Source organism: Ochotona princeps, chromosome 2 (genome assembly GCF_030435755.1).
Source record: "Ochotona princeps isolate mOchPri1 chromosome 2, mOchPri1.hap1, whole genome shotgun sequence".
Taxonomy (NCBI): domain Eukaryota; kingdom Metazoa; phylum Chordata; class Mammalia; order Lagomorpha; family Ochotonidae; genus Ochotona; species Ochotona princeps.
The window spans coordinates 80,238,596-80,264,621 of record NC_080833.1 but is presented as its reverse complement, the minus strand read 5'-3'; the positions used below and the strand labels follow the sequence as shown (position 1 = coordinate 80,264,621).

Sequence of the window (26,026 nt, the reverse complement as noted above, 5' to 3'; positions counted from 1 at the left end):
TAACGTGCATGCTGGGAGGCAGCAGGTGATAGCTTAGGAACAAGAGGTCTACCCACCCACACAGAAGTCCCTGACTCCTGATTTAACCCTGACCAAATGCATTTGTTAGGAAATCCCACTGAGATGGGATTTCTTTCTGTACTTCTGCCTTTCAAAAAACCCTATCATTCTTAATATGCAGTGTTTGGCACACACTTTTTTTCTTTTAAATAGAATTTCATCATCATAAAAATAGAATTGTTCCTTTCAAACATTTTTATATTAGGAAAATTTTTAAATCTCAGTAACTTTAAGTAGACAATATCAAGACTCGAAACAAAGATAATCTAACGACAGAGGAAAGGGATAAGAGTAAAATAAAAAATAAAATAATAAATACTCGAGTTGATCACCTCTAACACTTCCAGTAATTTTTGTGAACTAAGTGACCAATGAGATGTGTAAAATCCAAAGGAGATGCATGAACCAACGAAGATTACCACATAACCCAATACCAAGGTGCCTCAGAGTTTCTAACAAACGTTAGAAAAATGGGTTAATCGTACACAGTTTTATCCATAGTTTCTTCTTTAAGGCATTGGCAGTGTATTTATGAATTTCTCAAAATTTAAAACTTGCATGCAGGTTAAATATTTCCAATTGCTTTTACCATTTAAATGGATCCATATTGTAATAAATTGCTGAATAAACAGTTTTTTACAGTTTGTCTTTATTAATCAGAGTGACTTTATGCAAGTAGCTGTATGTGTGTGCAATGTCTTCACAGTATACTCACCGCCATTCTTTGTTTTTCTCCACCACTGAGTACATCCATCCAATCCTGAACACTATCCCAACCTCCTTCACGTTCAAGGATATGACCCAATTGGACATTGTCTAAGTATTCCTTCAGTACCTTGCAACAACATGAACAAAGTTGAAATCAAGCTTAATTAAAGCCAACATTTTCTGTCTCTATCTTGCTTTATTTTTTTAAAGTGGAATCACTATCATTTCAGTGCCATTATTACTTTGGGAAGTATACACTTCAAAAAACAAAGTAGCGAAAAGTAGCCTGAAGTTTTCAAAATAAATCTGGTATCTTTAAGAGAAAATAGCATTACTGACAAATAGGCAATGAGAAAAGAATAGTGCAAATAGAGTTAAATTCTCAATGAGTCATATTTAACTAATGTGGTCATCACCTTACCAAATCAGCTTGGAAGCTGGTGATTTTAAAAGCTTCGGGAAGCTTTCCAAGTAAGGATGAAGCACTTGACATGTAGAACATGATTAAGAGAGAGAATCTGAAATGGAGTACTTTCAAGTAGGTCCAGGACACAAACAGGCCTTACCTGGTCGGATATCCCCTTCTTTTTCTGATCTTCTTTTCCATCTGGATAGATCACTTGGTCTCGAAGTGTCCCAAGGGTCATATAAGGTCTCTGACAGTAAAGGAAAAGTCATGAGAATGGGATTTTAGGAAAAAATAATAAAAAGATATTTAAACCAAAGATTTCAAAATAAGTAAGATCTTACCTGAGGAACATAAAATAACTTTCCTCTTTCAGGCTTGGTTAGACGTCCTCCAAAGAGAGGCCATAGCTAGGCAACAGCAGAAGGGAGGGAGAAACAGTTGTGAAACTCACAACGTAGAATAGGATTACAAAGCAGACTCGAAACTCGGAGGTCAGTTTGTACTTACTTCACCAAGAACACGGAAAAGTGAGCTTTTCCCACAGCCATTTGGACCACAAATCAGAACATTGGCTCCAGATCGAACCTGGGGAAAAATTAGTTCCATGAATTAATAATGTGAGTATACACTCAATGGACATATTATTAAAGTCAAACTGCCTCCTGCACACGATAAATTTTTTATTTTCTTAGTAAATGTGACCCTAGGGAGAGCAGCAGAGTGATAAGATGGGGACAGATCATTTTTGTTAACTTTCCGTTTTTACTGAGTCTCATTCTTTTCATTTGAAAAGTTATGTTTTTACCATCAACATCATTTCAACCGGCAATACAAAACAGCTAAAGCTTGAAAAAAAAACCCTGGTAATTCTGGAGAACAACAAATATGAGAACAGGTTTTTTTTCGAGTAAAAAAAAATACAATTGTAGTATACAGACAATTCTACAACTTGTGCTTTCGCTCAGATATTTTTCCAGGTCAGTATACTAGGATTCCTTCTATTTTTTAAATGTCTGCGGTAAATTCCACAATAAGAAAGTACTTTAATGATTCTAAATATTCCCTTTTGATTAAATATTCAGCTCATCTGCATTTCAGCTTTGTCCTGTCAGATAGTATTGCAATAACTCTTTGATTAAGCCCGTAAACTAAGGACTAGCAAAACCTTATTTCTAAAGATTAGATTCTTAGAAATTAAAAGTCTTCAAAATATGTATGTACTGTAAGTATTTACAAGTGCCATTAAGTTGCTGTGCAACAACATAAAGATAAAATTGAGAAAAATTAAAAGTGGTTTCAATTCTAAGCCAATGGTACATTTAAGTGTCAAGTCAATTTTAAGAATCAGAAAATATGATTTTTAATTTTCTTTTATAATATCAAAATCAATGTAGCGCAGCAGGAAATAACACATCAGAGACAAGACCTACCCAAGCTATATAACCAGTTTTTGATAAGGTTTTTAATGGGTGAGCCTTAGATTCTTATTGCTTATTTCAATGACTCTTTACTGAACCTTCTGTATCAACTCTGAGGTGACATAAAGAGACTGAAAGAGAGAAATATCCCTGCACATACCTCTATCAACTTGCACTCTAGTGAGAAGAAACATACAATAAACTATGCTTAATGAGTAAGTAAATTAAATATTATGCTAGAAAATTGTGTTTATGGATGAAAACCAGATCAGAGTAAGGAAGCCTGGAAATGAGTGAGGAAGCGTCATTGTTTTTTTAAGATTTTTTTTTAAAAAATTGGAAAGTCAGATATACAGACAGGAGGAGAGACAGAGGGGAAGATCTTCCATCAACTGATTTACTCAAGTGGCTGCAACAGCCAAAGCTGAGCCAATCCGAAGCCAGGAGCCAGGAGCTTCCACCAGGTCTCCCATGAGGGTGCAAGGTCCCAAGGCCCTGGGCCGTCCTCCACTGCTTTCCCAGTCTACAAGCAGGGAGCTGGATGGGAAGTGGGACTGCTGGGAATAGAACTGGCGCCCAATGCGATCCTAGTCCATGCAAGGCAAGGACAATAGCCACTAGGCTACCGTGCCTTGCCTAGGAGCTACATTTTCAAGGTGATCAGCATAGACCTCACTGAAAATGATAACTGGGTCAAACTTTGAAATAAGTTTATTAGAAATGTATGTAAAGGAAAACTATTCAAGCCCCACCTTCACCCACAATACAGATAGGTGATGGATGCCAAGACACTGCTTCTGTCCTATTCAAAACACAGAAAGGTAGGCTGACTTGGATGGAGGACAGTGAATCGGAGGGAAGAAGAGCACACAACAGGCTCTGGGAATCAAGAGATGAAGGCAGGCAAATTCTACAGGATACAAGCCATTCAGTTTGGCTTTAATTGTAATGCAAGAGACCACCAGCATTATTCAGAACAACCAAAAGCTGGCAGTAACCAAGCAAATGGACAAAGTGTGAAATGTGGAATGTCATCCAACCTTTAAAAAACTAAAATTTGGGTACATGCCACAACAGACAAATCTGAAAAACAAGTGGAATAAGCCTTTGACTGCTGTGGTTCACCCTGCCCCTGACAAGATCCCTCCATAGTATTTGTCACAATATGCTATGAAACTCAAAAGCCAAGATTCTGATTTTATATAGGAAAAATTCCTAAGCTTCCTAAATCCTTTAGTATTGTCTTATGCTTAAGCGACTCAGGTTCAGCATTAATCTGTCCTTATTCCATCACTCTTTCCAGTGACAGACAAAAAGCTAAAATTGTAGCATAAGCCACAATAAGACACTGGTAATTTTTCCATATTAAAGATTTATAAACACTTACCCTGAGGGAGTTGAATGAAGACTAAGAGTCAAAGGTAATTTTCACTGAAAATTAAATCCTAAGCATTGCACTGGATGGAGCTCAGGAAATGTTTCCCTGGACCAGGGCATGCTCTGAACCTCATATTTTATCAATAAAAAAAATCTCCCCCCAAAGAACACTCCTTGATAAATCCTACTTCCTGAGAACTTACCACAATAAATGATTTCAAGATCCTACATATAAATATGACTTAAGTAAAAGAGACTATATGAGAGTACATTGGTGATGATTCAATTGCTTCTTTAAACATACCTTCCTGAAAAGGTAAATATTCGAGGAAGATATAAAGTACACAGATATTTTAATCCTCACCTTATAACCTACACATGATCATATCTCAGGATCTCTTCAGTTCACCCTGGCTCTCAAAAGAGTATTTAAAACATGCCTGTGCCAGGGAGTTTATAAAGAAAAAATATATAAAATATTTTATCCCGAAGTTTTTTTTTTTTTGGTCATAATGTAATCCAAAAGACAAATAAATGCTAAAGTAGGAAACATTTAATTGTGGTGATCAAATCCCAGATTTATTCTCCATCCCTCTCTCTCAAGAGAAGCTAATCTCTACTTTCAAGTGAGCCAGATGTGTAACAGATAAGGGGATGAGACAAGCAGCTACACAAAGAAAAGTGATATTATGAAAAACAATATAAAGATAGAATGAGAAAAAGTAAAAACTAATTTAGAATACCATAAGTTAAAGAGAGTAGAAAACAAACTCTAGCAGTGGGCAAGAATGACAGAAGCCAAAGAAATCTCCCAGGGGTGGAAGAAACAAAACAAGAATAACAGGATATTAGGAGATTAGCAGCATAGTTAACAATGAAGTAAAAAAACTTGGGCAAACATGGGGACAACAGAGGACTCCAATAACCGTTCAAATAAAACCAAAATGGTAAAAAGCTAAGGGCCTTTTCAAGACAATGAAAGTGATGTTGAAGGGACATGCCAGAAATATATTAAATCCAAACATAAGGGCTTTAAAAGAAGAGCCTTGCACTAAAAATAAAGCAATCTTACAACCAAGTTATATTGTGGACCATAACTGCCATCTGCAAGATAGAGTCAGATACCTAGACACAGAGCTCCCAAATCCCTTCTCACTATGTCTAAGCCATGTAACAGCCTATGCTGTTAGTTTACTTTATCCACACCAAAACACAAAGAAAGGAAAGTGAGAGAAAGGTCAAGTACTCTTCAATTGAGAAGTCTCACATTAACTTTCACCCACTTGAGGCAGCTTCTTCTTCCCAGAGTATATATTAGCAGGAAGTTGGAAAGTGGGAACAGAGTTGAGACTGGGATTCACGCACTCCAACAGGCAAACAGGCAACGCCTTAACCCAGCACCAAATGCCTTCCCCTGGCCTGTCTTTTTAAGGTGGCCTGGCATATTTATTTTCTTTTCTTTCTTTCCTTTTCTTTCTCTATTCTTTCTTTCTTTTTCTCTTACTTTCTTTCTCTCTCTTTCTTTTTTTCTAACACTTTTCCATTTTTATTGCAAAGGTACATTTACAAAGAGGAGAGACAGAGAAAAATTTTCTGACTGCTGGTTCACTCCCTAACTAGCCGCAAGTGCCAGAGCTGAGCCAATTTGAACACAGGAGTCAGAAGCTTCTTCCAGGTCTCACACACACGTGCAGGGTCCTCAGGCTTTGGGCCAATCTCTACTGTTTTCCCAGGCCACAAACAGGGAGCTAGAACGGAAGTGGAGCAGCCAGGACATGAACTGACACCCATATGGGATCCCAGGACATGCAAGGAGCGGACTTTAGCCACTACACTATTGCACAGGGCCCCATATTTTTATGTTATTAACAGACTGAATCATTATTCACCAAGCAGCTATTTTTTTTTTTAACTTGAAAGGCATAGGGGCTGGCACTATGACATAGTTGATAAAGCTGCATGTAACGTCAGCATCCCATATGGGTGGCAATTCGAAGTTTTGCCAGAAGTTTCACTTTCAATCCAGCTCCCTGCCAAAGTGCGTGGTTCCCTACACCTCTGCGGCAGACTCAGAAGAAACTCCTGTGCCCGGCTTTGCACCAGCTCTATTTCAGTCACTGTGGCCATTTGAGGGAATGAACCAGCAGATAGAGGTTCTGTCTTCACCCTCCCCCTAAATAACTTTCAAATAAATAAACTAAAAAAATAAAAAGAGAAAGGAAGGGAGGGAGGGAAGGAGGGAGGGAGGGGAGGGTGAAGACAGACATATCTGCTAACCCACAAATTTACACCACAAATGCCCGCAGCAGCCAAGACCCAGCGCAGTGAAAGCCAAGAGCCCAGAACTCAGTTCAGGTCTCCTACATGGGCAGGAGGGACTCAACTACTTGAAACGTAACTGCTGCCTTCCAGGGTGAGTGTTTGTACTACTGGAGTCAGAACCCCATTCTGGACTCAGACCCAAGCACTGTGAGCGGAGAGGCAGGCATGCTAAGCCCGCCTCGTCCCTGAGTCAGGGATCTGCATTCATAGTGATAAGAAACCCTGTAATTTTGTTTTTACAGGTGTTTTTACAGATGTCTTCCAATCTCTTGCAGAGTAAAGGCGACATCAAACCACAATTTTTTTAAATTTAAAAGAGGAGGAAAATAAGTCTGCATATCTAAATATTCATTATCCACTGAAGATTTTAATTAACTATATCATCTGCGGCTATCGTGACACAGACTTCCCTTGCATACAGGTTGGAGGTGACAGTATTTGAAATTTTGTATCAATTAAGAAAAACATATTTCTAAATGTTCTTTTAAAGCAATTCTGTAGATTCAGAGATTAAGGCAAATATTAAAGTTCATTTAAATACTCAGACAACAGTTTTTAAATTTATATTTTGAAGGCAATTTAAACTTTTGTCACTTCAAAACTTACTTCAAAATTAAGATCTCGGATCAAAATATCTCCATTTGGTGTTGCCAAAGGAACATGATCAAACCTATGTAGGAAATGAATAAAAAGAATAATTTAAAAACAAATAAGGAAATCATACAATTAAACACCCCAAATAAAAGTAACAAGTGAAAAAAATGGGAAAAGGGCCTAATTAGACACACTTGTTAGATAAAAAATTCAGAGAGCCATTAGGTAGGTACATAAAAATACAAAAATAGTATCTCTATTCTTAAAAAAAAAGCAAGTCAAAATCACAGCAAACTACATCTAACACCTAATACAGTTTTACTAAAAGACAAAAGAAACTCTTGGTGAGATGAGGAAAAAAAGGAAACCCTTGTACACTGTTGGTGGAAATGTAAATTAGTATATCCATTATGGAAAATAGCAATGAGGTTCCCCCCTCCACATTCAAAACAGTACTGTATGATCTAACACGTCAACTTCTGAATACGCAATCAAAGATAAAATCAGGATCTCAAAGATATTCATAATTCCCATGTTGACTATGACAACAACTCAGAAATTTCTAACAAGCATAACGAAAACAAAGCATGCATGTGTATATGTCTTGTACTATTTTCAACCACAGCAATGAAGTACACTGTTTTAAATAAAATCAGTAAGACACAGATGTATTGTACGATCTTACTTTTATGTGAAATCTGGAATACCAAAATTTACAGGAACAGAGAATTAAATGACAGCTGCTAGGTACTAAGAGAACGGAGATGGGAACACTGTTGTTCAAACTTATCCAAGTCTCCATTATGTTTTGCAAGACGAGTAAATTCTAACGTACAGTCTAGGGACAACAGTCAATACTACACAGAAAACTCCAAATCTGCTAGGACAGATGTTAAATTCCTACCACTCCTACACACCAATCTGCCCATTCACTCACTTTAACAAATAGTAACAAGTTATTACGTGATAGATAAAGACATTAGTAATCCCTGGAAGCAGGGACTACTACTGCAAAATGCATACACAAATCAAAACATCAAATTGTATACCTTAAATACACATAATTTTTATATATAAAGCCATTTAAAAAAAGGACAATTTAAAATTAAACAAGAAGCAACTGGAGGCTGGAAGAGAAAGGATCCTCAGAAGATGAGCAAGCATTGGCAGTGCTGAAGAATCATTTGCTACACACACCTTATAATGTTATCCGCATTGATGATCTCTCCAGCACCAGGTATCAAGGGGCTCATCTGTGCTTCTTCGATACCTTAAATGAAAAGTAAGAATTAATGCATCAATCATACTATGTCAGCAAAAGCATATGTAACTTAAATCCTAAGATTCGTATTTACCCTTTTCTTGTGAGATCATTGTACGTTCATATTTGCCTTGATTTAAATCCTTTAATACCTGCATTAGTTCTGTAATTCGAGCAGTAAAACTAAAAATAAAAGCAAAAAACAATTAAAACTGCATACTACTACTAATCTTTATCTTATGCAAAGGTTAGTTTCTAAAATTATAATCAAGTTTAAATTGAACAATCCAAAAAAACCTGCATAAACATGAAGTGTTAGTAATAATACATGTTTTATTGTGCTTCAGTGGGAGAGCAGCAACAAGGGCATAAAGCAACAGGTTTCCTATAAGCTCCATCTCAACAGACACTTTGTTAACAAACAAGGCAAAGTGACTGCTGGCTGTCAGAATTTTAAGGAAGTTTATTCTAGATATTACAAAAGGACTACTGCTGATGCATTCCTTAGATCAGGAAGTATGGACCCTAAGTTCCTTTACAGTGACCTAGGAAGCCATGTGTGAAGTTGGGTTTTCTATCTGGGTAAGGTATTTATCAGATGCATGTCAAGTGCATGCAAACAGGGAAGAATTGGGGATATTTCTTAGGAGAAAAAGAGGGCCTGGCGCAGTAGCCTGGTGGCTAAAGTGGACTTGCATGCACAGGGATCCCATATGGGTGCTGGTTCATATACAGGATGCCCCACTTCCCTTCCAGCTCCCTGCTTGTGGTCTGGGAAAGCAGTAGAGGACGGCCCAAAGCCTTGGGACCCTGCACCTGCGTGGGAGATCCAGAAGAAGCTCGTGGCTCCTGATCGAGCTCAAAGCTCCAGCCATTGCAGCCACTTGGGGAGTGAATTAGCGCATGGAAGATCTTTCTCTAACTCTCTTTCTCTCTGTAAATCTGACTTTCCAATAAAAATTTAAACAAAAGAAGAAGAAGAAGAAAGAAGGTAAGTGCTAATATTAGATGGAAATCATTGTGGTAATATAGAGAAATCAAAGCTAATGACAAAAGGTTTGGGAGTAAAAGAACGACTCGATAGTCCAAGAGAAAGTGAAAGAAGCAATCTGTTACAATCAGGAACTTCCTAAAGGAAACTTAGGAAACTTGGAAACATAATGGGTATGCTCGTGTAGCTGAGTGTACCAATGCAGTCACAGGTATATAACTTATTCCGGTGTTTACTATATACATAAAATGGACTGCTTTCTATACCTCAATAAATGGCTCAAAAAATCCTAAATGAACAGATGCACCCCTTATGCCACAAACCATGAAGAACTGTATTTGCAACAGAAAAGAATCCTCATAGTATTTTATACCGTCTATCTTGGTCATGAAGATATTAACTGGTCCAGTGTCCACGGACCAACAGCCTGATGATCACTAATCTAGCGCAAAGCTCCAGACAGCTGTCTCCAGGAAACACGAAAAGTTCTCTGTCGGAGAGAAGTTTCCCTTTTCCATAGAAACCAGTTTGCTAGAACAAGGAATGTCCCCTTATCTTAACCTCAACAGTATACATTAACTAATGATAAGGGTATTTTTAAAAATTATTCTCGGCTACTATTTATTATTATGACTAATCTTACCCAGCCAATCTAGTCATTTCACGCCCAGCCAAAACTATTCGACCCAGAGCTTGGGACATTCGCAAAAGCATTCTTCCACTTTGGTAGTAATCCTTAAACAGAAACAAACAATATTTTTCACTCACATTTCCAAAATAAAAATTAGGCTCTACTTTTATCTTTGAATTTCCATTTTATTATCATCACTATACCTCCAGAAGCTCTGAATGTGTGCTCTTGAGATGTCGAGGGTGAGACAAGTCGAGGAAAGGGCGGCTGACAACTAGATAACCAACTACAGTTGCCAGGTCTGAAACAAGATGCACGAGTTGAAACATTAGCTGTATTTCAATTGTTTCTCTAATCTCAGTGAACTATCTCTTTTGAAATATACTCACATTTGGCAATTATACTATCAATGAAACCCATGGAGAACCGGAACAAAATGAAATTATGTAAGTGTTCCACCTAGCAGAAAACAAAACAAAAAAATATTTTTTCCTACACATAGAAAATTCAAATATACCATGAGGATAAAACAAACTTTAGAATTAATATATTCGACAAATATTTCTTGTAATTGCACATAGGAATATATGTTTTTGAAGAAATACATAACTGATAGTAATTCTCTGAGATGAGCTCAAATAGGCAGATAAGACAGGCAAAGTCCCATAAAAGGCATGATCATGTTGACTGAAACTTTGAAGGATAACAATCAATCAACCATGTGCAGAACACGTGACAAAATACCTTCAATGCATTATCAATGAGCCTGTTCACAGTTATATTAAATATCAACATGTTGAAGATCAAATTTCTGAAATAGTTCAAAAATGACAACTTCATCCTTTCTAAATCTAAAATATACATTTAATTTCACAAACTTTCTTTTGAAAGATTTTTTTATTATTTATTTTTATTGGAAAGGCAGATATACAGAGAGCAGAGACAGAGAAGATCCTCCATCTGACGACTCACTCCCCAAGTGAGCCACAACGGCTGGAGCTGAGCTGATCCGAAGCCGGGAACCAGGAACCTCTTCCGGGTCTCCCACGCGGGCACAGGGTCCCAAAGCTTTGGGCCGTCCTCGACTGCTTTCCCAGGCCACAGGCAGGGAGCTGGATGGGAAGTGGGGCCACTGGGATTAGAACCGGCGCCCATATGGGATCCCGGTGCGTGCAAGGCGAGGACCTTAACCATCACGCCGGGCCCAATTTCACAAACTTTCACTAACTTGTAAGCCTCCTGAAAGACCGTATTTTAATCATCCCCCTCCACACCATTATCATTAGTGCCTGGACAAGCACCCACAACACCAAGTAGCTTCTGAATGAACAGTGAATAGAATGACTTGACTTCAGAGTCTCCAAGCGGGGACTTGAACAGAAACAATGGTGAAGCTTTCTAATGCTCATGTTTTAAATCAAAGGCTAGCAAACTACAGTCACAATGCAGTGGGTCACTGCTTCTCTCTCTCTGGGCCCACTGTGTCAGCCTAGTGACTAAAATCCTCCTCTTGCACGTGCCAGGATCCCATATGGGTGCCGGTTCTAATCCTGGAGGCTCCAATACCCATCCAGCTCCCTGATTGTGGCCTGGGAAAGCAGTGGAGGATGGCCCAAAGCCTTGGGACTCTGCACCCATGTGGGAGACCGGGAAGAGGTTCCAGGCTCCTAGCCTCAGATCAGCTCAGCACTGGCTGTTGCAGCCACTTGAGGAGTGAATCAGTGGACGGAAGATCTTCCTCTCTGTCTCTCCTCTATGTATATCTGACTTTCCAATAAAAACAAATCATTAAAAAAAACAAAACGAAACAAAAAAAAAAACTTCTTTCTGCGGGAATCATTACATTTAAGAAAGAAGTCATAAATTACTAACTTTCCATGAAGATATTAACTGCCATGGGGGGGTGAGGAGAAAGAAGAAATATCACGACGGATAATAGATCTAGGAAAGAGTGAAAGATTTCAAATTTATAACTAAATAAAATTCCTAAAAGGGTTTGGCATGATGGCTCAATTGGCTAAATCTTCCCTTACTGGTGCCAGTTCATGTCCCAACTGCTCCACTTCCCACCCAGCTACCTGCCTGTAGCCTGAGAAAGTAGTGGAGGATGGCTCAAGCCCTTGGGACTCTGCACCCACATGACAGACCTGGTGGAAACCTGCTCCGGGCTTCAGATTGGCTTAGTTTCGGCTGCTGTGTTCACTTGGGGAGTGAACCAGTAGATGGAAGTTCTCTCTGTGTCTCTCCTTCTCTCTATAAATCTGCCTTTCCGATAAAAAACAATCTAAATTAAAAATTCCTAAGAAATATTTGTAAAAATGCACTGATGACTAATTTATTCTATCCATTTTTATAAGTGGGCCATTTAACTGATATGATAATTGTTAACCTCATGTTTCCCATTAAGAATACAAATAGGAATAATTTACAGCTACTTAAAAATAAATATCTAAGTTATATACACAGGCATGTTTATATGTTTATATACATTTTAAATATATATATGTATATGTAAACATACATATATACACATACATATAAACACACACACACCAACACAACTTAAAGACAATATAAACCAAATTCTCTCCAACAACATTTATGCCTTACCAGTTTTCGAAACACTGAGTAGATTGTCTGCTTTTCTCTTTTATTTCCATTGTAAAAAGCAACTTCTTCACTATTAAAAAAACAATTCAGCAATTAATTTTAATGGTAGCTAAGCTTGAAAATAATGGAAATACAGTTATTTAGTGACTGAGCATTTGTATTTAAATGAGTATCTTGTGACTAAGAGCTTATGTGGAGCATGTCAAGCACTGATCTGTACTTAATATCCACCTTCTCCTTCTCGGCTGATTAGAGCACCCACGGTGACTGCTTGTCACAAGCCAGAGGTCCTTCCGGTCAATGAGATGGAAAAGCAAAATCGGCTGTGGCACTTGGTGGCAGAGTACCTCTGCTAAGAAGTGATGGCCCATTATTATATCTGGACCTTTTTGCAGGGAAGAGAAGCTGGTGAAATTGGAGTGATTGTAAGAACTGGCTGAGGGAAAGGGAAACACACAAGGAAGGCAGAGCCAAGAGAACAAGGACACAGAGTTGTGACCATGGTGTACTGGGCACTGCCCTGCCTTAGGTGACACAGCCAATGTCCATCTGCTGGAGCCACCTGATTCATAAACATCCCAGCTGAGGGCGTCATTCATTTAGTTGGCAAGTCACTCTCCATTTAACAATCCATTCCTCTGCTTCCCGAAAACATAAAACCCCATTCAAAATTGGTGTTATTCTGATATTCCAAGGAAATAAGGGAAGAGAAACTGTTAGAAAAGCGATTTCCAAAGTAATCTGGTAAACTCCTAAAGAGTAGCTTGTACATTAAATATTATTAGTAAATAAACATTAGAACCCTCAAAATGACTCAAAGTTGATGATCACATGAGAAAATTTTAACTCTTGCTCCTTAACCAAAACTGAGCTAAAGTTGTGTGTATATACACAACTGAATTTAATCCTAATAACCGTATATGCCTACTGTGAACAAGATAACTGAAGCTATGAATAACATCATAAGATCATAAAGCTGGTAAGCAGAGGACACAGATTCTGAAACTAGTATAGCTGGGTCCAAACATGTGCTTCTTCCATTGAGATTTTAAAACTGGAACATAAATAGAAACAGGCAACTGAGGATGAATTATTGAGCACTACAAAAAAATTTTAAAAATTTTTGGACAAACTGTGACAAAATTTTCTTTGAGGAATATAAGAAAATTTCAATTTTTTATAGTCATGGTATAATTAAAATTAAAATTTATACCATGACTATACTTAAAAACAAATGATTTGAAAACTGGTCACCCACCACACCCTAGTTAGGATGCTACTGGGGACTCTGGCATGCCCCACTGGAGTGCCCATGTTCCAGGCCCAGTTCTGGGCCAATGCCAGCTGCTTACTGATGTGAAGTCTACACCCTGGGAGGCAGCAGGTGATGCCTCAGGCAGTCAGGTCCCTGCCACCTACACGGAGACCTGGACTACATACCTAGCTCCTGGCTGTGGCCTAGCCCCATTCAAATTGGTGTAGGCATTTAGGTGAGAAACCAGTGGACAGAAGTTCTGTCTCTGCCTGTCACATAAACCAATAAATAACTATCTTTTTAAAAAATGTTCAAATATGGAAGATTATTATTTTACAAAATGAATAACTTTCACAATTTTGAAATACTTTCAAAACAAGTAAACATCGATGTTCCCAGACTTTTGGGAATCCAAAGACATTACACCAACATGTATACAGTGAAATGTAGTGTAGTGTAGCTTTGCGACATCCCTCCTTACCTGTTTGTGATGAGCCGGGAATTAACGTATCTATATTCACCTTCGTACTTTTGCTCAGTTATTGTCATCTTACCAATAGGTCTTCTAAGTCGAGTTAGGAACAGTCCAGACACAAGCAAGTAGGCCATCATGCTCGCTGGGCCCTGTCATTATTAGGAAGAAAGATACAGTTACATGTACCATCATCACCAATGATTTTGAGAAAATGCTCTCCTGGGAGGGTAACTATTCTCCCCTTGTTTCTTTTCTGAAGAAACACTAGCCTCTCCACTTTCACCACTCATCTGTTCCTCTTCCAACCACTGCAGCTCATCCCTCTGCTCTAGTGTGTTTGCTCACTTAAAATCTCCTCATTGCAATTCATTTTCTGTGGCATATAATACTCTTTGTTAGAACTCTTCTTATTTAACATTTTAAGACTCCACAGAGTCCTCAGATGTCTTTCTTGGCATCTCTTTGGATATTTATCTTCTTTCAGATTTCTTCCTTTCCTTGCTATAATTTCACACCTCCTGTTCAACACTCTAATATGATTTCAACATAAGAACTCAAGCTCACATCCCCCTAAGCAACTCCAGCTGCCTGCCCGTTTGTACACCTTGCTTCAGCTGCACTTCTACTTCCATTAAGTGAACTCTTCAGCCATTGACAAGCTCAGGAGAGAAACCACACGCTTACTTTGTAAGCTCATCACAGGCCCTTCCCTCAATACCTTTACATAACCCATGCTCCACTGCACTCAACACAGCATTGCGGTAAGGGTGGAAGGCAACCTTACTCCCTAAAGCAGTTCAAAAGCAACTTTGATTCTTCCAGGCACTGAATACTTTACTGAAAGTTTCATTCTCACATTTATCACACCACACTATAATTGTCTGAATATTTACTTCTTTTACCTAATGATACTTGCTTTGAGCAGGGACTGTGGTTTTCTTCTGCATTATCTTCTAAATTTTTGATTAATATCAAATACCTACACTTTCTATGGGATAGAGTTTAATCTTTCCACATATACATAACAAAGTAATCATACCAACTAGCCCTTCCATTTAGTTGCCCACTGTCCCATGGAACACCTTCACCTGGTACTCATTATCAAATCTTCTCATATTCCTCCATTCTTCTCAGCCTAGGTAAGACTGTATTTAGATTCATACTGACTATATATTCCCACCTACACACAAATATTTGATTTCCACAAATGAGAGAAAACATATGGTATCTGCCCTTCTGTGTCTGACTTAGCTCACTAATTTTACCCATTTTGTTACAAATGTCAGAATTTCAATCTTTTGAGTGATTGAGTAATATCTGATCACACATATATACCTTATATACAACAAATACATGAAAAAATGTCTAGGATCACTAGCAAACTAGAAAAGGCAATAAAAATCAACCCAAGGTACCATCAGAATGGCCATTCCAAACAAGAGAAAATAAACGAAGGATGTGGAGAAAAAGAAACCCTGATAACTCTTGGTAGGAACACACATTCTTACAGCTTTTATAGTTATGGAGAAGAGTACAGAAACTTGTCAAAAAATGAAAACAGTTCTAATCCCCCAGCTATCCCACTGCTAGATTTACTGCATCACTATTCAATAACAAAGATTTGTCTATCTATGAATGAATGGATAAAACAACTGTGTCTAACTTATTTTATATTCCTACCACAATATATGTAGAATACAGCATACTTCTAAAAATGTTTAATTAACTCTGAATGATTCAATATATTTCAACTACAGCAAATGAGTCAAACACATAATTAAAAATTTGATTTTAAGAAATGCAAATATAAAAAACCAAATACAAAAAAAAAAAAAAAAAGAAATGCAAATATAACACTATTGGCTTTGGTCTGGCCCAGCTCTGGCCACTGTGGCCATTTGGGTGAGTAAACCAGATGGAAGACTTTCTCTCTCTTTCTCTCTTACTGTCTCCCCATCCTTTCTGTAATTCTGCCTTTCAAATAAATAAAATAAATTTTGCAAAAAACTAAAAAAAAACTTTCCTCAGTGTTTTGTAAAGCTAAACAAGCCACCATGTAAATTATGTATTAATCAATTAAGATGTATTTATGCATACAAAATAATCACACAATTACATGATTGTGTTATAAATATATAAGAGTACATATTAAATAACTGTAGTTTAGACTTTAATAAAAATACTAAAAAAATTGAAAGGTAACCCTTGTCATGAAAGATATCAAGACAAGGTAAAAAAAAGCTCACAAGACAGTCAACAATATATGTTATTGTAAAATATTCTTGAAACTGTTATACCCCACATTTGCTAGTGTAACATTTAAATTTCATATTTAAGCAGTTAAATTCATCTTTTTACATATATTACTATAGAAAAAGTACATGCATTTTCCACATTTATGTACTTCTGGTTATTACTGTATCTGACTTAAAGAAAAATAAAACATCAAACTAGAACACCTTTTAAATCTATTATTATTATTACAGCATTATTGTAATACTGTTTTATAACTAGACTGTTAGGTACATCATGTGAAGACACAATTATGAAAATTCTTTGAGAAATATATATATATTCTTACAGACTCCCAAGCTACTGAAAATACTTATCAACAACTTAAAAGGTAGAATAAATGTAGACTTACTTGTGCTCCAATTGCAGTTGTTAACCTGAAGATATATAAAACTATGTCTAGAAATGGCTGCAAAATGTTAAAAAAACACAAAATTAAAACCAGAGAACTGATTTGAATAAATCTAACAAACTAGAATAATAGTTAATAATACTACTATTACTTGTCGACAAGTAGGGTTCCCATTATGTACTATAACAAAACATATATCAATAAATACATCAGAAGCAATTCTTCGGAAACTTAAAATACAGATAGCTTGATCAACGTCTGCTGAATATCAAGTAGGAAAAAAATTTCAATCATTCAAGACAGTTCTATTGTGATAATTATCCATTAATAACTTAGTGATTTTTCAATATTATAAAAAACATTGAATAAAATGACCTGAGTTGCAACCTCAAATCACTTATCAGCTTTTTATGTATCTTTGCATACAAAATAAGGCTCTTCCTGCTTTAATACCTTTTTATTCAATTATATACACATATATTGAAATAACAATATCAGCTTATAAATCTAATTTTGTGATATAAAACTCAAGTATCGAGAACACACGTGAACATACTGCTCCTCACACAGAGACAGTTCAACTGATAGCGCAGCAGTTGCAGATATTTTGTTGTTCCAAGAAACACAGATTGTGTTCATTCACTTTAGGTCCACAGCCATCTCTTTCTGACAGATATCAATATTATTACTAGAATAGATGGCTTGGTTTATTACTGGACTTGTAATAGCATCTATCTTTTCTTTCCCCTATAAATTACTAAAAAGCAGAGATAGTTAAAAACTCAGCTACATTTGAGTTGCTGACAAATACAATGACTCATAATTTAAGTCACACAAGTAGATGTTTAAAACAACACATTGTAACACACACAACCACTACGATTAATTTGATGACCATCTTCACTAGCACAGACATAAAAAGCTGAAATATAAACTTGATTAGAACCGCAATGGGAAAAAATGCATAATGTTTTGACTACAAAATTGATCTATACCACTAGGGATGCCAGCATTCCAAACAGGAATCCCTGCATTCAAGGAAAGCTTGGTCCACTTCTCACTCTGGCTTCCTGTTAGTGAATATTCTGGAAAGGCAGTAGGTGATGGCTCAAGCACTTGAGGCCCTGACTGCTGGCTTTGGTCAGTCAACCAGCTGAAGCAAAAACCTTACCATCTCTGTGGCTCTGCCTTTCAAATAAATAAATAAATAAATAAATAAATAAATAAAACATTATCTAACAACTTATATAAACACTTTCATGTACTCCCCTGCCCACCTTCAAATGATGTCACTGTCAGAATTTCCAAAAATTGGGAATCAGCAAAAAGTTCTGGATAACTCAATAAAGGGCAAAGATCTTCACAAAGTGAAAAACTATCTTAGCAGTGGCCTGTGCACAGGGTGGGAAGCTAGTGTGGATTATCCAATTTTTCTAAGAACTGCTTATCCTCTCTATCAACATGGCGGAAGCAGGAGTGCTCCAAGTCTTAACTCAGCCCCTTATATATATATATTTTTGCCGCAAGAATGGATATCTGGACCAGCTGTGACCGAATGACGACCCTATCAGATGAAAAGGGGAGGAGACCCTAGTCAGTGCAGGAGGTCATGACAAAAAAGAAGTCTTAATAAGAAGACACAGTAAAAGCTGTAAGGGTGGTGAGACTAAAGAAATTAACACAAAGAAGAAAAAAGTTAGTTAGGGCCTATCTAAGTTAAGGGCTTTGACAACACTCTGTGAAGGAGAAAACAGTAATTAGAAAACTAAATGGATGGGCGTTTGGAGGAACAGATAAGACACCACTTGTGACACCAAGTCCCATCATCAATGTGCCTGGGTTCCAGTCCCAGCTCTGCATCAGAATTCAGCTTCCTGTTACCACAGACTGGAGGGAAGCAGGTTATGACTCAATTAGTTGGGTAACTACCATCTATCTACTTGGGAAACTCAGTTCCTGCTCCGGGCTTTGGCCTGGCCCCGCTCCGGCAGTTACGGGAATTTCAGGAGTGAATGAACCAGTGACTATCTATCTCTTGCTCTTCCCCTTTTAAATAAATAAAAAATTCTAGAAAACTGAAGCCAATTAACTTCTTATAAAACTTTTTTGCTCTATTAGAGATTCAGTTCTACTATTGTTATGGATGTGGAACTAGAAACACAAACTGACAATCTGTAACAAATGCTAGAAATACACAGGTGAAGAAATGAAAATTCAAACGTCTTTTCAGCCTGAAAATTCTAGCCTTTAAATTCTTACAAAGTCTTTGCAAGACACCTGTCAGTTCCTGGCCAAAGCACCATAGAAAAATAACATTAACATTAAATACAATTAAAGCTATCACAATAACTCCAATGTTCTTATAAAAACATTAAATATTTATATGCTACGACGTCTCCATCCAATTCTAAAGACTTTTTCTTAAAACCAAAGACCAACAAATTAAACAAATAATTTAAAAAAAACTTACCTTACTAAGATTTGAATATAGGTCAACTACACTGTTACAAAATTTTTCAACATCCTGTGTGAGCAGCTGGTCTGGATTAGCTATTCTGTTGTCCAGATTTCCCATTTTGTAATATGTGAAAGCTCTAAAATAGCAGTTAAAAACATGACTTTAAAAAAAATGATTTTTAAAGCAAAGCAAAATAACTTTTATTATTCTACCTCATTTAATACAAGAGAAAAAGTTTAGAGCCAGACAGACTGAAAACTGGCCCTCTTTTTTTTTTTCTTTCTTGTTTTTTTTTTTTTTTTTTTTTTTTAACTTTTACAGGAAGCAAGTCCAGAGAAAGATGAAGAGAACCAGATTCCAGGTAACTCATTCCCCAGATGCTTCTAAGCTTAGGAGCAGGCTAGGAACAGGCTTTTATATGTTAAAGAAAAAAACACAACTATACCTCAGGATCACAAATATTATGATTCAATTTAAGTATTTTAATATAAAAACAGGTTTATCACTTACTGGAGATACTCCTCATAGAGGTATTTAGTGAGTCGTACTCGAAAGCATAGTTTGAGTTCATTTAATCCATACTTTAAGAAGTTATTAACCAAAGAGATCTAAAAAAGCAAGCAAATATTGGTTATTTCTCTGTCATTCACTGTGTCCTCAAGTCCTATGATTTTTGTAACTGACAGTCCAAACTTAAATGATTCAGATGTTTTACTTAGCATTTATACTGATGCTGAGAAAACAGGCCAACTCAAGTGCAACTGGCTTTAATAATCTTACATTAAACTGAATTCTAATTATCAGTTGCACCCTGTAAATTTTGTATATAAATTTGTCACATTTTTATCTAATACAAAGATCTGCTTTGGGGAGTTATTTATCTTTATATCATCTGTTTCTTTTCATCAAGACCACAAACTGAGATACGGAATTGTATAAACACTGAAGTTACATTTACTAAAAACATAGTTTAAGCAGGCTTGTGTAATATGCGTAGCATATTAAAATACAGCTCAGGACACAAAATCTCACACTGGAATTCTAGTTTGAATCCCAGCTGCTCCGCTTCTGGCCCAGCTTCCTATTAATGCACCTGGGAATGCAGTGGAGGATGGCCCAAGTATCTGGACCTCTGCTACCCAGAGGAGAGACTGGTTGGAGTTCCAGGTTCCTGGCTTCAGCCTCACTCAGCCTTGGCTACTGAGACATTTGGGTGCTAAAGCAGTATATGGACAATCCATCTCTCTATCTCACTGTCAATCTCCCTTCCAAGTAAATAAAATCAATCTTTAAAAGATTAACAAACTTTTCTTAAATTTTAAGTTTTACACCGAAAAAAATGTTATTTTTCAGATTGCTACATTAATAAATCCTTGCACAGTTCCAAACTCACATTCACATTTCAAACTCACAAGAAAATTTTCTCAAGTAGTCATTGTACAAAACTTGTCTTCTGCTAAATCTATATCAGTTATTTTAAAAGTCTAAAAACCACACATGCTCACACTAAAACTTTACTACATTGTAATTCCAGTTTTAATTTTACAGAATTTTAAAATCAAACTCCTCCTTTCCCTCCCCATTCCCCATTTACAACATTACATTCTCAATCATACCAATAAAGTAAAAAATAAGAACAAAGCCTAAAACATCAATTTTAAATAGGGTCAGATCATAAACTCTAATTTAAACTTTATTTAGTCATTTCAAGTTAATATCATTATCTATGGCCTAAACCAACAGTTCTCAACCAGGATGCGTCCTAGTTTGGGAATACCTAGAAACATCTTTCTGTCACACCCGGAAGACAGGTGCTGTTGCCAGCTAACAGGATATGCTAAAAACTGGATAAAGTTGGGCCTGACAATTAAAAAATAAATTATGTACATAACTAGGAATAAAATTTATATAATTAGTACACAATTCCTTTTAATTTCTCTAAGCAGCACAAAGGTTTATATTGAAAAATTATGCTATAAATTATTAAGCCTAAGCTCAACATAGGAATGAAATGTCACACATTTTTAAAGAACTTAAGCAAGACAACTTAAAGATTTTAACAAGGACACAAATTTTCACTACTTAAGCAAGATTTTTAAAGAATTAAACTTACAAGAGGCATGACAGCGATGAAGTTGAATAAGTATCTCTTGAATTCTTTCCTGCTACGACCAATGATACCACTGCAAACCACCACATGCAGTGCATTAGTTGCAAAAGAAGCAAAACACAGCACAAAGAAAACAACTGAAAAGCTCTCAACTTACTTCTGGAAACTCAAGAGTCACTAAGAAAAAACACGTGAAGGAACATTTTCTTACAAAAGTTATGCTGACTTCCAAAAATGTTGTCATTTAAAAACATTTAAAAGACAGAAATAAAAATCCCAGGAACTGGTGACTATGGGTAAAATAAAGCAGCAATTGCTTGCTCTTCAGTATTTTAACGTTCTGATTCACATTAGACAGATTAACCAGGGAGAGATCAACAACTTTCTAAAATAAAGGTTCAAAAATAATTATTTCACTTGAGGTTGCAAGCTCTACATTATAACTATTACAATTCTGCCACTGAACAGCAAAAGCAGCCAGAAACAAGACCAGCTGCTGACAGTGCAGCTCCACCCTCTCAGGGCGGCGTGATCAGAGACCAGCGCAGCTCAGCTTGGTTCCCTAGAGCCTCAGAGGGTGGGCAGAGCTTCAGACCTCCAACAACCTTCAACTACATCAGAAGGGTTTACATAGTTCCTATTTTTGAAATACACATTAGAAATGTAAAATAAGGGTAACACTTGGAAGCCAACGGATCTCAGGGCATAAGATATGTCTATCTTTTACAGAAGAAATGTAATTTACTTAATTCACAGAACTCTTTTTTTCAAATAATATGTCTTAATATTCCCAAATACAATTAAATATATTTTGAGAAACTCTGAACTAAATTATCCAAATCTATCTCCTCATTAACAAGTGACTACTAGGTAAATGAGAGATATAATTTCCTTTTTATACAGGAATAAATAAATAAAATTGGGAAACCATGAGTTAATGCTAACCAGTGTCTTTAGAAAAACCTGCTCAAAGCTTATACAGTAAGATAAATGCACTGTGACTTCCTAAAGGATACAGCATGTAACAAATCTACAATTAAATCTATATTAAACCTACTATTCTGTAGCACATACTTTAGTATTACTTTGGGTAGTGGAAAAATTAAGTCAAATTTTGATATAATCCCTAAAAAGCCAAAAAAAAGAAGTTCAAAATTTTTTTCAACTGAAGGAAAGCAAAAATAAAATCAGACAAAAATGTTGTTTATAGCAGTAAGACTATAGACACATTAAGCAATGAAGACAGTACAAAAACTTGAGGTGTAAGTTAAAATTGTTTGAACCAAATTATACAATTATACATCAAACCAGAGTGTTTTAGTGTTGCCCAAGCTGTGAAACACACAAGATCACAAAATGTTGGTAAAGGACATGCCATCATTCAACAATGGTTTACCATTGGAGTAGCAGCTATAAATTTAAAAAATGGTTTCTGGAATAAAGCCTTATTTCTGCTTATTATTCCACTGCAAAAGAACAATAATAATTATTAACAAAAAAATAACTTTACAGTAGTCCTAATGACTAGTTCCAAAACACGTAAGGATCTTCCCTGAAGACGATCTGTGTATTTTAAAATGTTATGGGCAGCCAAATGGGCTACCCATATCTTTTTTATTTAATCCAATATTAGATTATGAAGGATTATCTTTCATATCATGGAATTACTACAATTTCTACTTTAAATAAATATATAATTTCAATTCAAATTTACCAATACTAGAAAGTCATTCACTAATACTAACAACCCTAAAATATGAAAAGGATATTAAAGTGAAGTACATTAAAGCCTATAGCAGGTCTCTCGAAGCCTTTAGCAAAAATGAATCTTCTTAGCAGAAATACATGCATCTAGATCTGCCTTAAGAGGCAAAAAAGGAAAAGATAATAAGTCAATCTGCAATATAACGTCAACAGGGAACTAGAGAAATGTGTTAACTTTTCAAATAAAATTTTCTACATTATAACCTCACAATATTTTTAAACTTTTAATTTGATCAAAATTATTGAATATTAATGTTTGACCAAATATTGAATCAGGCAGCAAGAGCTCAAAAATGTTTACTAAGGAGAATGTTGATTACTTTAAAATGGCTGTTTCATAATCAGTGTATGTGCTTAACAGTATGAGGAAGTTCCTGGCAATATTCTTGTAACTTCTCTGTAAATTTAAAACGTACTGAACTAATTTCTCAAAGACTATCTTAGAAATTTCAACAAAAAATTGAAAGCATTTAATCTCATAATTACATTTTAAAACTAGTACCCAATAGGCTCATTCATCAAGTAGAATTAAAAGCGGACTCATACTTTGTAGTAACTTTCCTCATGTCCATTATTACCAATTAAATTGATATGACAAATGTTAAAAAAAATATTGATGCGACAAATATCCTTGAATATGCATTATTTCCAGGCTAAGTCTTTAGGAAAATAAAAAGTAGCACCTATTTGATTAAACTTGGAAATCTCTAGTTTAGAAAACTTAGTATTAGGGGTCCTCATTGTGGCACAGTGCATAAAGCAACCACCTGCAATGCCAGCATCCCATGTGGATGCCAAGTTGCATCCTTCCTACTCCATTTATGATCCAGCTCCCTCCTAATGGCCTAGGAAAAGTGGCAGAAGCTGGCTCAATTATTTGGACATCTGTCAGCAACATGGGAAACCCAGAAGAAGCTCCAGACCCCCAGCCTCAGCTTAGTCCAGTCCTGGCCACCGCAAGCATCTGGGGAATGAACCAGCAGTTGGAGAATCTCTGTCTCTCCCTCTCTGTTACTCTTTCAAATAAATAGATTTTTAAGAAAAATCTAATATTATTATTCTAGATTACAAAAGTACAAAAACACAAAGCATGACTAAAAGCAAAAAAAACTTTTAAAGGAAATCAATTTTCTCTTCTAAACTGTAACTATACAGTTTATATGTAGCATGTGATTAACAGATGACAAACATCTAATAATATAATTATGGTAAACATATCAAGACACTTAGCAATACTGTAGTAGAGGAAACTATTTTGCTGATGCAATATTTAAAGCCATAAATAGTTAAAAGAAAAATATATAATTTTATAGTAATGTAAAAGGGTATAAATGTGTCTCTATAAAAACACTGAATTTTACTTGTGCACGCTGTTCATAAAAACAGAACTTGGCGGGGCCCAGCATGATAAACCTAGTGGCTAAATCTTCGCCTTGCACGTGCTGGGATCCCAAATGGGCACCAGTTTATGCCCTGGATGCTCTACTTCCCATCCAGCTCCCTGCTTGTGGCTTGGAAAAGCAGTCAAGGGTAGCTCAAAGCCTTGGGACCCACGGGAGATGTGGAGAAGCTCTGCCTCCTGACTTCAGACTGGCTCAGCTCCAGCTGTTGCAGCCACTTGGGGAGTGAATCAGAGCTATCTGTCTCTCCTTCTCTCTGCAAATGTGACTTTGCAATAAAAATACATAAATCTTAAAAAAAAAAAAACACAGAACATGGCAATAAAGACTGTCCCGACGAAGCCGATGGACTATCAGGAATGAACAAACATTTCATGTTTAACTTCTTGAGCTGCGCTGATGTTTCCCAGTAGGAACAAATACTCACAAGGCCCAACTCCCCTGACAGACATCCTTCAGTGGAAACTATGTAAGCAGCAAGTCCTCAAATCTTGCTCCCCATTTTTAAGACTTTCATTTTTAAACATGCACTAACATCTGAGAGTCACAGATTACTTGAATAAAGTCTCTACACAAATAACACACATCAGAATCATTAAAAATTTTTTAAAAAGGATCATGAAGGGAACAGAAACAATGCAGGAGACATTCTTTTAAGAACAAACAGCTTCAAAATTACACATATTTCAAAGAATGCTTCAAAAATACATATCCACATACAAGAAAATAAAACTATAACAGTAAAAATTCATTAAATAATACAAACTTCGTAGAAAACAGCATAAAACATTAGAAATGAAAACAGTGAAGAATTAAAGGTATTCAGATGATCAAGATGTGATATTCCAACACTCAAATAACTAAAATTCCAGAAAAAAAAATGGAGACAAAAACTGGTTTAAAACAGAACACACCTCAGAATGAAGAATGGATTAACATATTAAATGGTCCATTTAGGGCCTGGCACCATGGCTCAACTGGCTAATCCTCCCCTGTAAGCACCAGGAGCCCATATGGGCACTGGTTCATGTCGCAGCTGTTCCACCTCCCATCCAGCTCCCTGCTTGTGGCCTGGGAAAGCAGTACAGGAAGGCCACAAGCCTTGGGACCCTGCACCCGCGTGGGAGACCAATAAGAACCTTCTGGTTTCAGACAGGCTCAGCTCTAGCATTTGTGGAGATCTTTCTCCCTGATTCATCTGTATTCATTCTGTATTCATCTGATTCATCTGTAAATCTGCCTTTCCAATAAAAATAAAATAAATTTTTTTTAAAAGGTGCATTTACTAAGACTAAAATGAGAAAAAATTTTCACATTAGAATGTGCACTAAAACTTTCATACACCACTTATACATCACAGATAAACCAAAAAGAGAGAGAGAGAGAGAGAGAGAGAGAGAGAAATGGAATGAAAGTTTGGAATTCAAGTTGAATCTGCAGGAGTGGGTCCAGGTCCTAAAACTCTCCAAGTGATCTCAAACATCTACAGCTGGGAACACAAACACTACAGCGATACCTTCAAAATTCTGAGGGAGAGAG

The 26,026-nt window shown here is 36.5% G+C and overlaps 1 protein-coding gene across 2 annotated transcripts in view; it reads right to left on the bottom strand.

The window, feature by feature from the left end:
• ABCD3 (ATP binding cassette subfamily D member 3) overlaps positions 1-26,026 on the bottom strand; it is a 71,586-nt gene that overhangs the window by 10,243 nt on the left and 35,317 nt on the right. The window contains exons 5-20 of one of the 2 annotated variants that reach the window (XM_058659321.1): positions 22,720-22,789; positions 19,724-19,821; positions 19,226-19,349; positions 16,756-16,812; positions 14,118-14,260; positions 12,382-12,451; positions 10,161-10,230; positions 9,975-10,072; positions 9,784-9,875; positions 8,244-8,332; positions 8,086-8,158; positions 6,901-6,964; positions 1,685-1,762; positions 1,519-1,584; positions 1,335-1,424; positions 776-895 (exon numbers count right to left, since the gene is read on the bottom strand). In XM_058659321.1, coding sequence (XP_058515304.1) covers positions 776-895; positions 1,335-1,424; positions 1,519-1,584; positions 1,685-1,762; positions 6,901-6,964; positions 8,086-8,158; positions 8,244-8,332; positions 9,784-9,875; positions 9,975-10,072; positions 10,161-10,230; positions 12,382-12,451; positions 14,118-14,260; positions 16,756-16,812; positions 19,226-19,349; positions 19,724-19,821; positions 22,720-22,789 — 1,402 coding nt within the window. Of the gene's footprint in view, positions 1-775; positions 896-1,334; positions 1,425-1,518; positions 1,585-1,684; positions 1,763-6,900; positions 6,965-8,085; positions 8,159-8,243; positions 8,333-9,783; positions 9,876-9,974; positions 10,073-10,160; positions 10,231-12,381; positions 12,452-14,117; positions 14,261-16,755; positions 16,813-19,225; positions 19,350-19,723; positions 19,822-21,326; positions 21,397-22,719; positions 22,790-26,026 lie in introns of both variants that reach the window. The other variant, XM_004582034.3, reaches the window with a different exon arrangement.